Source organism: Gorilla gorilla, chromosome 16 (assembly GCF_029281585.2).
Source record: "Gorilla gorilla gorilla isolate KB3781 chromosome 16, NHGRI_mGorGor1-v2.1_pri, whole genome shotgun sequence".
Classification (NCBI taxonomy): domain Eukaryota; kingdom Metazoa; phylum Chordata; class Mammalia; order Primates; family Hominidae; genus Gorilla; species Gorilla gorilla.
In genome coordinates this window covers 33783830-33799922 of record NC_073240.2, presented here as the reverse complement: position 1 = coordinate 33799922, position 16093 = coordinate 33783830, and the positions used below count along the sequence as shown (strand labels likewise).

Sequence of the window (16093 nt, the reverse complement as noted above, 5' to 3'; positions counted from 1 at the left end):
CTGATTGCTTGAGCTTTTCCTAGTTTTATGCCTGTCCCTCTACAAAGGTAGCATTGTCTGAAAATTTTAAAAAATAATTAGGAATTTGTTAGTCTCTTGCTCTGCTATTAGCATTAGCAACAGAAACTAACAGTAAGATTCATCCAAACGTTTCTATGTTCCAGGCATAATGCCTATTTTATATGAAGTATCTCATTTTACTTTTATAAAAGTCCTAGAGATGGCTATTACTTATACTTTACACTTGAAGAAACTCAGGCTTAGGGACACAGTGTTCCCTGTCTAAGGTCATAGAACTCGCAAGTGCCGAAGCCAAGATGTGAACCAGGTGGTGTGACTCCAAACTCAGGCACTCAGCGCTCTGCACTGCACAAGAAATAGACGGTGTCCTGAGCTAGCCACTTCCCTCAGAGTTGGCTCAGACCATGTCCACATATGAGAAGATGAGCCTTCGAAAAACTTTGTCTTTCAGTTCTCCTGACTATAGCCCTTTAGGGGTTTGCTCTTGAGAATGAATATTAGAGAAAAGTTGAACCTAGTAAAAAATAGTAAAAAGTTATCTTTTTTTTTTTTAAAAACCAGACAAATGATAGATCTCTTCATAATTCAATCTGCTGAACTATGCAAACATCATAGTATAAAAGTTATCTCAATGAAGGTAGATGAGCTTCCTGTGTTTATACCTTTCCCTCCAAGGCTGTTAAAATACTTCTTTACTTTTTCAATGCAAAAGGGAGCTGTACTCGTGCATGCTTAGGTGTTCTAGGTATTTGTGCTGAAATTATAGTGAAGAGAGTCTTGATAAGGGAGGCTCTTGGGACAGTGACAGTGACAGTGAATATAACTATCCCAGTGATTGTTATCCATCCATTGCTTCTAAGGTATGTACTTCCTGAGCTACCTGCTGGGATACAGAGATAAAGACAATACTGTCACCAGTTTCATCTTGTGGAGTTTATAATCTCATGGGGGAGGCAGAAATTAAATAAATTGACCAAAAATATTTAATTACTGTTAAACTGGATTTTGAAAACTCTAATCAAATTCTAAATTTGCTTTCCAATTAACTGTAATAGGATGAATAGCTTTGAATGCTGAGGAACGGGCTGGTTAATGACTGCGAGTACACTAGCTCTGTGCTAATAAGTGTACAATTACAGACTCAGTGCATTAAAATAACTGAGGCAATAAGCATTAAAAAGGCTACTGTCTTATATACTTTAAAGTGCTGTATAAATAGAAGAAAGTGGCATACTATAATATCTTCATTATTTATGTTCTCTGTTGGTTATTTATTGCTATGTTATGAAACAGACACAAATACTGATCTTGGGCTGCTTTTATAAGGAAACTTTAAAAAAGTAAGTTATCGTGGCTTTTTCCCTTACTTTCTGTGTCTGCTGTATTGTCCTGGAAACTCAGTGAAAGAGACATTCTGGAAGACTGGGAGAACAGCTCTAAGCCAGAGGAGCTCTAAACCTATTTTTATCCTTATAGTTTTCTTTTTGAAACCAAACCGCAAAGTTATAAAACAGACAGATATTCAAGCATGTCCAAAGCTTTATTAAAAGTTATGTGTTTGATATGCAAATTGGGTAAGAGTTCTTAAGTAACAGATGTACTTTAAGCCTTAATCCATGAAAATTACCTCCCGTGAGCTCAGGCTGGGTGAAATTGTGCTTTGACTCCTGCCTGTTTAGGTCCCTGGAAAATTCAGAGTGCAATTTACACATTTATGGATTCTTAAAAGAATGTCTCTGTATTTCCCTGCATTTATATGGGCCATGCTACAGTGACACTGTGATGGTATCATTGAGTTTCTAAATTCTTATCTTTGTTCTTAACAAACTCATTACTTTCTTTCCCTCTGAATTTTCCTATAGGCCCAGTTTGAACTTCGGGCATTTCATATCCGGGGCGAGCATGCAATGATAACAGCGAGACTAGAAGAAACCATTGAAAATCTGAAACACGAGCTAGAACACAGATGGCGAGGGGGTTGTGAAGAGAGGAAAGATGTGTGCCTTTCCACCGATGATGACTGCCCTCCAAAGACCTTCAGAAATGTGTGCATCCAGACAGACAGAGAGACCTTCCTCAAGCCCTGTGAAGGTGAAAGCAAGACAACCAGAAGTAATCAATTAGTACCCAAAAAGCTGAATATCTCCTCTTTAAGCCAGCTCTCACCCCCAAATGACCACAAAGACATCCATGCAGCACTCCAGCCAATGGAAGGCATGGCATCAAATCAGCAGAAGGCATTGCCTCCGCCTCCTGCACCGCCCTTGCCAGCATCCATCCCTCCCCCTCCGCCCCTCCCCCCAGGACTTGGATCTTTGTCTCCTGCACCTCCAATGCCACCTTTGAGTGCTGGGCCACCACCACCACCTCCGCCGCCTCCTCCACCGCCACCTCTACCTCCACCTCTACCTCCACCTTCAAGTGCTGGACCTCCACCACCCCCACCCCCACCCCCACTTCCTAACTCCCCTGCCCCACCCAACCCTGGAGGGCCTCCTCCTGCTCCACCACCCCCAGGACTTGCACCCCCACCTCCCCCTGGACTCTTCTTTGGACTTGGCTCTTCTTCCAGTCAATGTCCTCGAAAACCAGCCATCGAGCCCAGTTGTCCCATGAAGCCTTTATATTGGACTAGGATACAAATAAGTGATAGGAGGTAAGTTCTCCCCTATCCCATTCTCAGCATGTGAATTCCTAGGATTTGGCCCAAGTGATCTTTTATTCTTACCGGGTCAATATCTCCATAGTGTAGCACCGATTATCAAGTGTGATACAGTGAATGTTTGGATAAACAAGGTTGGGATGTTTGGGGAGATTGTCTGTCTCCATCAGGGCCTCTCTGTATTCTCTGAAGATGCTGGGAGAAACCATGTGTTTCAGTGTCAGGTTTTTTTCCAAGGCAAATGTTCCATTATATAGACTAGACAAGAGTCCGGATCTAAGCCAGGGCTTTCCCCAACATCGCTACAATTGATTAGTAATCATAAAGAATTGAACCTGATTTCCATACTGTAGGTTCACTGAGGATTTTTAGAATTCTTTTTACTGTCTTGTTTTTAAATGCTATAATCAACCCCATAATCTAGATATTTAACAGAAATGGGTGTTCTTCAGTTTTTATTAAAAGAGTGAGACATGGCTAAGTTATTAGTTCTTTAGATCAGAGGAGAGTCTTAAAATACAAACTCTTTCTGCTTGAACTCTGTCTGTTTTAACTGCTAAGTACTCTCACATCTTCCTTTATGTCTTGATGCCCTTCAGAGAAAGTGTCAGTGTGTGGATAGCTGAAAGCATCTTCCATTTGTATAGATTGTTAAGCTGGGTTTGTAAAGCAGCAAGATATAGTTGCTTGGAAACATCCATTCAAACAGATTTGAGTGTGATTTGTTCTGCCTTATTTCTGAGCCTGGAAGGAGGACAGCGAAAGAGATCTTAAGTTGTCTCTTGACCACTTTCTCCTTTAAAGTTTGTTTGTAAAGGACAGCAAATATAGGGCACATTTTACAACTTTTCCCAAGTCATGTGGTAATGCATTCTTCAATTTATATAACACTTTGCTTAGGGAAGGCAGGATATGAAACAAAATAACACACAACTCACAATGATAAAACAACCAGAAATCCCTGTGGAGGAGTGGGGAATACCCTAAAACTAAGCATATGTGCTTCATATTTTCCCCTTTCCTCTCACCAAAAAATAAGGGCCAAGAGTTTGTTTTTGGAACATCCTGATACTTCTTTTTTACAAAACTCAATTATACTTTGTAATTTCCCAAATGAATGGTTCATAAAAAAGTGAGATGATCCTGTAATAGCTTCTGCCATTAACTAAAGTGCTAGTATTCCCTTTTTCCCAATAAAGACTCAGACATTTCCTAAAAAATCATTTCCCAGAATATTTATTTTGAGTCATGTTTCCTTATTAGTGTTCTCAAATTAGTGCACAGCCATTCCAGGGCAATAGCTCCCACCTGTAAGCCCTGGACGAGTGTGTCCGACAGCACGGGGAGCTGTTCCACACCTGTGTCCCACTAGCCTGCCTTCACTTCCTTTCCTGAGAGACTTCATGAGCAACAGGTAACTGTGGACCACAGCAGCCATCAAAGAGTCCCACTGGGAGATGTGGGCCCTTCACCCACGACCAAGGGAAAGCTGGAGACAATCATTGTCTACATTGTTTCCTCCTTATTTAGTTGGCCATTTTGAGAAGAAAAGCAATTGAATACTGAAGGTCTCACTGGTTTCATCATAAATCTAGAGCTTTACTTTTGAGCAAAATGAAACGTAGATGAATAGGACATCAAGAGAGCCCTGCTTGGTGCGCATTTGAACCTGAAACATAACACGGGGGGCTGCCCTTCTATGATGTGTTAAGACTGCAACACGGGCACTTCCTGTTGGTACCATATATTCAAGTTCTTTTATTATGGGTCCCTCCAACTTTTTGTACCTATCAGCACTACTGCTTTTAAATGAAAATGACTCAAAGAGCCTGTGGAGTATTTGCTTAGGAGCAAAAGTGCAATTATTTGGGATACCTTCCCATAAAGGAGGCAAAATCATATTTTAATATTTTGTGCAACTAGAGGAGTAAGTAGTTTATATAACGATTGCATCATAAATGTTGGTCTTGCTCTTCTGGGAAGCCAGAAACAAAATGTGAATTTTCAGCATTATGTGTACACTGCCTCTCATCTACCTAAATTGCTTTTGACTCCTGGTATGAACTGATTTTTTTTCTTTTGACGTTTTGCCTTCTTTGGTGTCTGTGTTGTGATTTCTAGAATAAGCAAGAGACACTTAAGGAAAAATAAATCCTCATCTAACTACCTTTTCAGCTTCTTAGTACGTTTCTCATTTTCCTCCTCCTCTTACTCTCTCTCTCCCCCTGCCTTCCTTTTGAGGTAGAATTGTATGTTCAGTGGTCAGTTGACCACCATGGCAGGTCATTCGTTGGGAAGCACGTCCTTATTATTGCCTTACCAAATGCTGGCTGTCCCAAAACCACTGAGAGGCAGTGTTCCAAAATTCTTTCATTCAGTATTGGAAATACCTTTCCCATAGAAATAGTGTTGTAAATGGTGATCAGGTGCTTAAACTGATCACCGTTGATTCCCAAAGCCAATTTACTCCAGAATATAAGTGAATTATAATACTAGTTACACTGGCCTGACCTCAGAGTCCGTGGGGCTAGAGCCAAGCAGGTGCAGGAAGTGGCGATGGGGCTGAGCAGTTGGCCTGACACAGTGCATCACCTCACTCTAGACGTCACCGCTTAGCTGCCCAGAACCTTCCCAAGGCCCAGAGCAGTGGCCCTTAACATGCTGCATGCTCACTCCAGAATTCCCGGCTGACTTCCTTCATGAAGATCCTACTTCTCCCCACTCTCCCCCAGCACCACAGAGATAAGCACTTAACATCAGTGGTGCTTATGTTTCAAGTAGAGGTTAAGTGAGTAGCAGAGGGGTATGGCTGAGAGAGGAACACATACATGGATGTACTTCACTGGAAACGTTCTAGCCCTTGGGTTGGGTAATGGTTTCCCAGGTGTTCATTCTATTGTTATACTTTATAACTTCCATATGTCATACTATTACATGGTTCATCTATTGGCAAAATCATAATTTAAAAAATAAAAAGTAGAGGAGAGAAGAGGTGAATGTGGCCAAAACCAAAATGTCACATATCATGGGAAAGGCAGATCTATTGCAAAGTGTGAACAAGCAGACCTGAGGAGCCAGGGCTGCCAACTGTTTTAAATACCAAACTCACCTGTAGTATTAAAAAATTCTGTGAACCATTCCATGTAATAATAATTATCTTTTTAGTTTTCATTGAGAAAATATGTATGGAAATAAAGCTATATACTTTCAGATGTTATGGATTGTAACATATACATATGTTTGATAAACAATCAGTATATAGATGAAATTTGTGGGCATTGATAGTATTTATTATTATTATTTTTGAGATGGACTCTTGTTCTGTTACCCAGGCTGGAGTGCAGTGGCACAATCTCAGTTCATCGCAACCTCCGCCTCCCAGGTTCAAGCAATTCTCCTGCCTCAGCCTCCCAAGTAGCTAGGATTTCAGGCACCCACCACCACGCCCAGCTAATTTTTTGTATTTTTTAGTAGAGTTGGGGTTTCACCATGTTGGCCAGGCTGGTCTTGAACTCCTGACCCCAAGTGATCTGCCCACCTCCACCTCCCAAAGTGCTTGGATTACAGGTGTGAGCTACCATGCCTGACCACTAAACATTAATAGTGTTTGAAATTAAGATAAGAAAGTAAACATTTGGGAGATGTGTTCTGACTGAGGGGACCCTGAGGAGTGACCACTGGAATCAGCTCACGGAGGCTGTTCTGTTTCGCCTGATTCTCAACAGCTTTTCTTTCTTCCCTTCAAAACTAGGGTGCCCCTTTTTCTGGAAGACGAAACAGCCCAGTTTCCCTATGGCTGCTTTAGTTGATATCCCATGAGGTGCAATGGAGGAGGTTTTTGGTTGGTTTTTGTTGTTAGTATTGTTTAGGGGACTGAGATACTATGAATCATGTATTTTAAAATAGGCACAGCCTGTTTACATATTAAGGACGCTGCACTGAGTTTACCTGCATGAATCCTAAAAACTGTATTTAAAAGTAGTTGAAAAAGTCCAAAGAGGAGGCAGGTCTTTACTTCGGTACTCCATTTTCAGTCTCCTTCAGAATTAGCCTGTCACAGTCTCAAATTGGATATCTTTTCAGCCTTTATATGATGCCCATTTTTACACATCATGGAAATGCCACAGACTGAAGGAGGAGCAGCTTGGGTGCCCCCAGGAATCCGAATCCCAGGATTTCTAGTCCTAAGGAGTGTTTCTAGAGCTCTCTTTGATCGTACCTAATGACAATTACTTTTTTGGAAATACGTCTGTGTGTGTTTTAATGTTCTATAGTATATTTTGACTTTAACAAATGCATAACGTAAAAAACTTTTCTCCGAGCGTTATTAGAGTTTTATGTGTTTTTTTAGAAAAATGAAATTAAAAAATGGATTAGAGAAAGATTTCATTGTATTACATTCCCTCCTGTTTTGGTTCTTATGGTTAACTTGTCATTTTCTCTTTTAAGCCAAAATGCTACACCAACCTTATGGGACTCCTTAGAAGAACCTGACATTCGGGACCCCAGTGAATTTGAGTATTTATTCTCCAAAGACACAACTCAACAGAAGAAAAAACCTCTGTCAGAGACTTATGAGAAAAAAAACAAGGTCAAAAAGGTACTGAGTGATTATGGCAAAGCTGTAATTATATATTATACAGGGAAATGGTATATATGTGTGTGTGTGTATATATATATATATCTAGTATATACACACACACATACGTATACATATATGTGTATATGTATCATATACATATATATGTGTATCATAGGCATTTATTACATATTCTGTGTGTGTGTGTGTGTGTGTGTGTGAGTGTGTGTGATTCATGGGAATTCATTACATGCTGTTGGTGCTTTCCCTGGTTTCATGAAATGTTTCAGAAGGTTTTGAGTGGCAGATGGCAAAGGGAGCCAATAGTTCATGAAATCTGTGCTTGCTATTTTGGCCATATCTTCTGAATTTTCAAAATGTAATCTGGGCTTTTTCAGCCATTAATTCTGTTGAAATAAAAATAAAATTTAATTTGTAGTTAGTGAAAGTAGTCTACAGGTTATATGGAAAATAGGTTTTATTTATAAATTCATTCATATAACAAGTATTTCCTAGGGGTTTACTGTGCTAGGCATTTGTTCCAGGCCTGCACTGTCCAGTATGGTAACGTGGCTACTAAATAATGAAATTAAATAAAATAATTTAGTTCTTTAATTGGACTAACCACTTTCTTTTTTTCTTTCTTTCTTTCTTTATTATTATACTTTAAGTTTTAGGGTACATGTGCACAATGTGTAGGTTAGTTACATATGTATACATGTGCCATGCTGGTGCGCTGCACCCACTAACTCGTCATCTAGCATTAGGTATATCTCCCAATGATATCCCTCCCCCCTCCCCCCACCCCACAACAGTCCCCAGAGTGTGATGTTCCCTTTCCTGTGTCCATGTGTTCTCGTTGTTCAATATCCACCTATGAGTGAGAATATGCCGTGGTTTGGTTTTTTGTTCTTGCGATAGTTTACTGAGAATGATGATTTCCAGTTTCATCCATGTCCCTACAAAGGACGTGAACTCATCATTTCTTATGGCTGCATAGTATTCCATGGTGTATATGTGCCACATTTTCTTAATCCAGTCTATCATTGTTGGACATTTGGGTTGGTTCCAAGTCTTTGCTATTGTGAATAATGCCACAATAAACATACGTGTGCATGTGTCTTTATAGCAGCATGATTTATAGTCCTTTGGGTATATACCCAGTAATGAGATGGCTGGGTCAAATGGTATTTCTAGTTCTAGATCCCTGAGGAATCGCCATACTGACTTCCACAATGGTTGAACTAGTTTACAGTCCCACCAACAGTGTAAAAGTGTTCCTATTTCTCCACATGCTCTCCAGCACCTGTTGTTTCCTGACTTTTTAATGATTGCCATTCTAACTGCTGTGAGATGGTATCTCATTGTGATTTTGATTTGCATTTCTCTGATGGCCAGTGATGGTGAGCATTTTTTCATGTGTTTTTTGGCTGCATAAATGTCTTCTTTTGAGAAGTGTCTGTTCATATCCTTCACCCGCTTTCTGATGGGGTTGTTTGTTTTTTTCTTGTAAATTTGTTTGAGTTCATTGTGGATTCTGGATATTAGCCCTTTGTCAGATGAGTAGGTTGCGAAAATTTTCTCCCATTCTGTAGGTTGCCTGTTCACTCTGATGGTAGTTTCTTTTGCTGTGCAGAAGCTCTTTAGTTTAATGAGATCCCATTTGTCGATTTTGTCTTTTGTTGCCATTGCTTTTGGTGTTTTAGACATGAAGTCCTTGCCCATGCCTATGTCCTGAATGGTAATGCCTAGGTTTTCTTCTAGGGTTTTTATGGTTTTAGGTCTAACGTTTAAGTCTTTAATCCATCTTGAATTGATCTTTGTATAAGGTGTAAGGAAGGGATCCATTTTCAGCTTTCTACATATGGCTAGCCAGTTTTCGACTTTCCAATTTTGTTCTTATGCCTAGTGGCTGCTGTATTGGATAGCACAGATGTAAAACATTTCCATTGTATAAAAAGCTCTGTTGGACAGCACTGTCTTAAGCGTTGGGATGTGTTGAGGGCAAAAAATAAAAGTAAAATAATAATAATAATAAATCCTTGACTGTGGAGCTTATATTAACAAACACTAAACATAAACCCTGTCAATCACATAGTAGTGCAGGGGAAGGAGGGTCGACTTTAGTAGGGTGGGGGTGAGGTCTGCAATTTTAAATGGAGTGTTCAGGGTAGACCTCATTATGACGGTGGCTTCTGAGTAGTAACTCAAGGACTCAAAAACTGAGAGGCACCAGCTTTCTGTAAGAGAATGAGTTTAGGACTGTCAGGCAGTCAGAGACAATCATGAGGATGAATCACACCTCTGCCGCACATTGACTGTGAGATCTGAGGCAACGGTACTAGGTCCTTTCACTCTCTGTGTTTGGGTCCCTGCACTATAGCCTGAGATGATGTCCGCTCATAATGTTCTCTAAGTAATTATTCAATGAGGTAATCCATGTATCAGGCTCAGCATAGTGCCTGGCTCACTGTCAGTGCTCAACATATGATAGCTGCTCTTGTTTTTGCTGCTGTTACTACCACGGCTACCATTTCCCTGTTTTAGTGGGTTTTTGTTTGGTTGGTTAGTTTTTCTTATTTTTAATTGTAGCAGAAATGGTGTTGAGGAAAAAGTATAGTACTCTGTGTTGCTATTGACTTGCTATGTGAGCTTGGGCTGGTTGTCTTCCTTGTCGTATTTTCCCTTCTCTATAAAAAAGGATTACAGGCCAGGTACGGTGGCTCATGCCTATAATCCTAGCACTTTGGGAGGCTGAGGTGGGTGAATCAGCTGAGGTCAGGAGTTCGACACCAGCCTGGCCAATTTGGGGAAACCCTGTCTCTACTAAAAACACAAATATTAGCCAGGTGTGGTGGCGGGCGCCTGTAATCTCAGCTACTCGGGAGGCTGAGGCAGGAGAATCGCTTTAACCCAGGAGGCAGAGGTTGCAGTGAGCTGAGATTGCCGAATTGCACCCCAGCCTGGGCAACAAGAGCAAAACTCCGTCTAAAAAAAAAAAAAAAAAAAAAAAGATGGAACAATATCTGAATCTACCTGACCCACCAGTATGTTGTGAAATTCACATCTAAGCAGGTTTGAGGCAGTGTTTTGAAAAGTATATAATATTGAATGATACCATCAACCCTGCCCTTTTTTTTTTTTTTTTTTTTTTTTTGGAGACGGAGTCTCACTCTTGTCATCTAGGCGGGAGTGCAGTGGTGTGATCTCGGCTCACTGCAACCTCTGCCTCTGGGGTTCAAGCAATTCTCCTGCTTCAGCCTCCCAAGTAGCTAGGATTACAGGCATGCACCACCATGCCCGGCTAATTTTGTGTTTTTAGTAGAGACAGGTTTTCACCAAGTTGGCCAGGTTGGTCTCGAACTTCTGACCTCAGGTGATCCGCCCACCTCACCTTCCCAAAGTGCTGGGATTCCAGGCATGAGCCACCGTGCCAGGCTACCTTTCCTTGTTAAATTACATCATGGGGTTCATCATCAGTTCATTTCTCAAGTAATGTAATGATTATGAAATTAGCTGCAAATTACAGGGGAAAAAAGGAAAATATCTGAATTCAGTTTTCTGTTAATCAAATCAGATTTTCCCACTGACTTCAATTACGGATAAAAATCATGATCAAAATGTTTCTCAAGGTCACTGTAATTGTGTTGTGTTGAGAAAAATATCCAAAGAAGTATTAAAGGAAAATTTTAAAAGGCTATATATTGCATGGAACAATTTGAATTTTTCTAATAAATTGGCTCTGTGACCCCACCCAAATCTCATGTTAAATTGTACCCACGTGTCTAGGAGGGACCTGGTGGGAGGCGATTAAATCATGGGGGTGGATTTCCCTTTCTGTTCTCCTGATAGTGAATGAGTTATCACGAGATTTGGTTGTTCCATAAGTATCTGGTGCCGCTCCCACCCCACCCTCTCTCTCCTGCTGCCATGTTGGTAGTATCTTTATAGCAGTTTGAAAATGGATTAATACAAATAGTAAGTTCCAGACAAATCCGGGCAAAAAAAGGTCAGCTGATTTACATAGAATGTATTCCCATGCAGTTAGATTCATATGAGATGGAGGTAAGCCTGCTTTGTAGCCAGGCTGGCTTTTTAAATGCCGTCTATAGAAACAGAAGACTTGTTTCTACCTGAATGGCAAAAGGAAAATCTCTATATTCCAAAGCCAACTTCAGTTTGCCTCTTTCAGGAAGGCTTGCCTGAACTAACCAGAATCTCCTCTGAATGCTTTCTTATGCAGGATCGTATTAAATTTACTTTTGTTCTTTATTGCTTCTTAGATTGCTATTACTCTTTTTGTTTCTCTCCAGATGCTTGAAAACATGTTGTTTACTCATAGAACTATTCACTTCTGTTTTGGTGAATGAATATTTGTTTTTAAAACATCAAAGCATTTGGTCATTTATTATTTCTTTTCTTATAATAGTTTGCCTGTTCAACAAAGGATTTTAACTAAGGCAGTTAGTACTTGATACATTTATTTTGTTTCTCTGTCTGAGGGGGAAAATAACACTTCATTTAAACTCTAAGTTTTCTGAACAGGGTGGTTGCCATTGCCCCATGGAATCCATGCACTTGTGTAGTGCTTGCTTTTCTCTGTAAGTGGAGGCAAAAAATTGGGTCTACTGGGCTTTGTGGTAATATGCAGCTTAGAGTTTTCAGTGAGCTTTGTGTCCTACCTTAGAGCTGAGGTTTTAAGTTTTAAAGAAAATAGCAAGCTGAATTGATGCCAGAGAACTCCAAACCTGCCTCCTATAATCTTTCCTCCATGCCTGTGGCCAGATTTCCAACATCAAGATGGATCTCTTGGTCTCTTCTGAGAGTCAGATGTTTGTTTTCTTTCCTCTTGAAAATGAAAGTGGTTTTAGAGGTGGTGAGCAGCTGAGGAGTTTCAGCATTGAAGGCCAACTCCTTCAGCTGGATCATGGAATGGTTCCCATATGAGAAGACCAGGGAGGATACTTGCCAAATAGATCTTTTTATAATGACTGAACAAGAGAAAGTGCTGGGTACATTACTGGATTTCAAAATCCAGGATTCTGAATCTTGGCTATAGGGCTTCAGCCAGCATTGAAACGTGAATATGAATGTCTTTTTTTTTTTTTTTTTTTTGGAGACAGAGTTTCACTGTTGTCGCCCAGGCTGGAGTGCAATGGTGCGATCTCGGCTCACTGCAACCCCCACCACCCAGGTTCAAGCCGATTGTCCTGCCTCAGCCTCCCAAGTAGCTACGATTACAGGCACCCACCATCACGCCCAGCTAATTTTTATATTTTTAGTAGAGATGGGCTTTCACCACATTGTCCAGGCCAGTCTCAAACTCCTGACCTCAGGTGATCCACCTGCCTTGGCCTCCGAAAGTGCTGGGATTACAGGCGTGAGCCACTGCACCCGGCCATGAATATCCCTTAAATAGAGCTGGTCTTCATCCCTCAGCACATTTCACATTTGTATTTCAGAAGTAATGGACAGAATGATCAAGAGTCTGTGGAACTCAGATACTAATTTCTAGCTTCAACTACTAAAATAGTATTTAAATTTCATATCACTGGCAGTTGTTTAAAGTAAGCATATATGTATGTATGTATGTATGTATGTATGTATGTATGTATGTATGTATATCTTCTCAAACTAGGCAGGGATCCTGTTCTGTAATATCATGTAGTCTAGGAATTAGAAGAAATCTTACCCATCATCTTAGTTCTCTCATATGGCACATAAGAAACTAAGACCGAGAAAGATAAAGTGACTTGTAGGGGTTTGTACACTTTTAACTGGGAAGACATTGATGATGATGAACACTAGTTCATCAGCGTGTGTCTGCATTTCCCCTTTATTTAAATGGTAACTTGCCACCTTGGTGATAGTATCAACTTTTATTGGGGTGATTTATTTGAAGTTTATGAATGAGAGTAGCCATTATTGAAAACATCAACAAAATACAGCCACACTTCTGCATATCCAAAGTATTTCCTACATTGTGTAATTATCCATGGTTTTCTTCAGAGTCTTCCGATAGGAGGCCAAATCTTTGAGTAAAAAGATGTGCTTTCTATGTAACTCCAGCAAAAGGCATATATAGATTTGGAGCTGGTGTTTTTCTTTGACCTTATCAATTCCATTTAAAATATTAGCTATAATAAAATAAATTTATTACTAATTATTACAAATTTCTATTGCATACTTAGGTAGGTGCCATTCTCATTTGTGATACTAGACCACTCTGCCACGACAAACATGGCAGTAACCAAATTAAGAACCAGAGCTCAAGATACCAGCTCTCAATGGAACCACCACCACTTGCTACTATCTCTTATTTTTTTCTTTCATAACATTCAGAAAAAGTCATTTAACCTTCTCACACTGATTTCTTCTCTACAAAATTGGGAATAACAGCCCCTTAATATGGTTATTATAAGGATAATATGAAATTATAAGAGTACGGTAGGTATTCTTTGCATTAATCTCTTAGTTTATGAACTAATGTGAAAGCTTTGGAAAGAAATTCTTAAACATCTTTGATTCCCAAGGTTTTTAAGGTCTTAAAGCATTAATGTGTCAATTCCTAAAACTATTTGCAAATGAGAATCTCTAGGTTATTCTTGTTTGTTGATATTCATGGAAGTATCCCACAACTTCCATTAGTGATACATTCGGACATCTAGTAGTTCATGTCGTGTTTGTATAGTCTCTTTTCACTGAAAGATAAAGAGTTTCCCCTGTCAATATGTCATATTTACGCTGTCTCTAAGTGACATTTGTTCCTGAGCAAGGTAGGTCAGCACCTTGACAAGGAGCCAGAAATCCACCTTCATTGTCTGTGATTCTTTCTCCTGGTTCCTGTAAAAAAAAAAACAAAAAACAAAAAACAAAAAAAAAAACTGCTCTGATAAACTTTCCAATTGTGTTTTAAACTTGCCCAACGACATTCTGAAAATCAGCATGATCTGCCAATATTCCTCCTTTTTTGAGATGCCATGATCTGACTAAATTATAAATCATCTCTGTTTGTTTCCTCTTCTGTAAGATATGTAAAAGCATTCCTCTCTCCCCCTCTCCCTCTCTGTCTCTGTCTTTTTAATAGATGTTTCTTAAGAATTAATGAGATGATGGCTATTCCCCAAACACTTTGGGGGAAGGGGGTTGTGATGGTTCAGCAGACACTAGTCTGTTGAAACTTTGTGGTGCCAAAAGCCTTCAGCATTGATTGTAATTTGGTCACTTTGGCAAGGATCATAGCTGTAATTCTCAAATCCCAGACTTTGTGTCTCAGTTTATTGGGGAGGGGAGAAGGGTGGAAGAAGAACATTGTTTGGAAGCCTGAACATAAATTTATAGGGTTTTCATAACCTGTTGCTTTCCAAGTTTATATTATTTCAGGTTTGGTGTACAAAGATAATTTCTCTGGGCTCCCTTGGTGTAAGGTATATGCGTTAGTTTTTTTATATGGGGGTGGTGATAAGTTTTTCTACCCCTTTACGTTTTTCACGTGTGGACAACTGAGCAATGGGGTTAGGGATTATCATCTATAGAAGTGAGTGAAATAACTTGCCCATGTGTTGATTGTACTAATATATGACCTGGGGGCCTAAACTAGCGCTCTGTCCCGATTTCTTGAGTGATATCTGGAATGATCAGGCCTTTCCTGTTCTTCAGTTTAAGGACTCCTGACTGGCCACATTTACTGAAAGGAAACAGGAGCTCCATGACAGGCACCAGTTTACAAAAATTCCACCTTGTAAATTTTATTTGGAAATGAGACAGCCCCAAAAGTTGTACGTTTATTTTATTTGCTTATTTTTTTTTAAAAAAAGGGGTGGTTAGGACTTGTCAAATATGAATATCAATGATTCTTTCAGAATGTTGCATCTGAGTATTATTCTTGGAGTTCAACCATGTTTCTCTTGTTGGCTGTTAAACAGTAACTTGATCTGGATTTGTGTCTCCAGCCAGCTGCATGTAGGATGCTCTTTTCCTACCCCACACCACAAGAGGGCACCTTAGAATGCTGAGATACAAAGATAAAAGTCGCATGGATCCTAGAACCCCGAGAACAGGAACCTGGAAGAGAGTAACTGCCCCCAGCTCTCTCTTTAGTCTTCTTATATCTCTGTTGTGGACCATGAGGCCAAATTTCACAGCAAATTACCCACACAGAGTATTGGGAGTCAATTGCATATTAGAAAGACTTGAAGGTATTAGCAGAATAAAAATCATTAGTAGCCATGGTTCCAGTGCTTAGAATGAATGATTGCAGTATAAAAATATATGGAATATTAGAGTTAGCCTCTTTGGGACTGATTCTGGAATTCCTTTCTCACGACACACACACACACACACGCACACATCTTTAATATCTTCCATATCGGAAGAGAGTGAAAAGCAGAAGTTTATTTGAATATAGATTTGGGGTTATCTGTTTGGAAAACACAAAAAAGTACAGGATATGCTATGAGAGAACCATTCTAAATATTTGTGCTTTAAAAAATATTTATCTTCTCGTTAAGGAAAGTTTTGAAGTCTCGCCTATATTTTCCTGAGTCTCATTCATTTATCCTCAATCCAGGCCATTTTCTGAGATTCTGTTATGGGGTTGGAGGTAGACAACAGGATGAGGCTGAGCGCGTGTGCTTGGGACCTTGATGGTGATAGTGAGTCCTCTGGCCTTCACTTCCAAGTTTAGAAGTATGTGAAGATGTAACAAGAGTAGGGAAAGGTCATATATGTATACTTCGGTTGCAAGTCCAGGTCACATGGATGCTTTTGAAGCTGAACTTGTAAGTGCTTTGCAAAATACACACATCTCCCATGTACGTGATAGTCAGAAC

The 16093-nt window shown here is 39.9% G+C and overlaps 1 protein-coding gene and 1 non-coding gene across 9 annotated transcripts in view; one reads left to right on the top strand and one right to left on the bottom strand.

Moving 5' to 3' along the window:
- The window catches only part of FMN1 (formin 1), a 423460-nt gene that overhangs the window by 225245 nt on the left and 182122 nt on the right, over positions 1-16093 (top strand). For all 8 annotated transcript variants that reach the window (XM_031002405.3, XM_055363225.2, XM_031002406.3 and 5 more), the window contains 2 exons: positions 1884-2677; positions 7133-7283. In XM_031002405.3, the coding sequence (XP_030858265.3) occupies positions 1884-2677; positions 7133-7283 (945 nt within the window). The remainder of the gene's footprint in view (positions 1-1883; positions 2678-7132; positions 7284-16093) is intronic.
- On the bottom strand, positions 574-639 carry LOC115930954 (small nucleolar RNA SNORD77). The gene has a single exon (XR_004067536.3). It is a non-coding gene; the product is annotated as a small nucleolar RNA SNORD77 (small nucleolar RNA).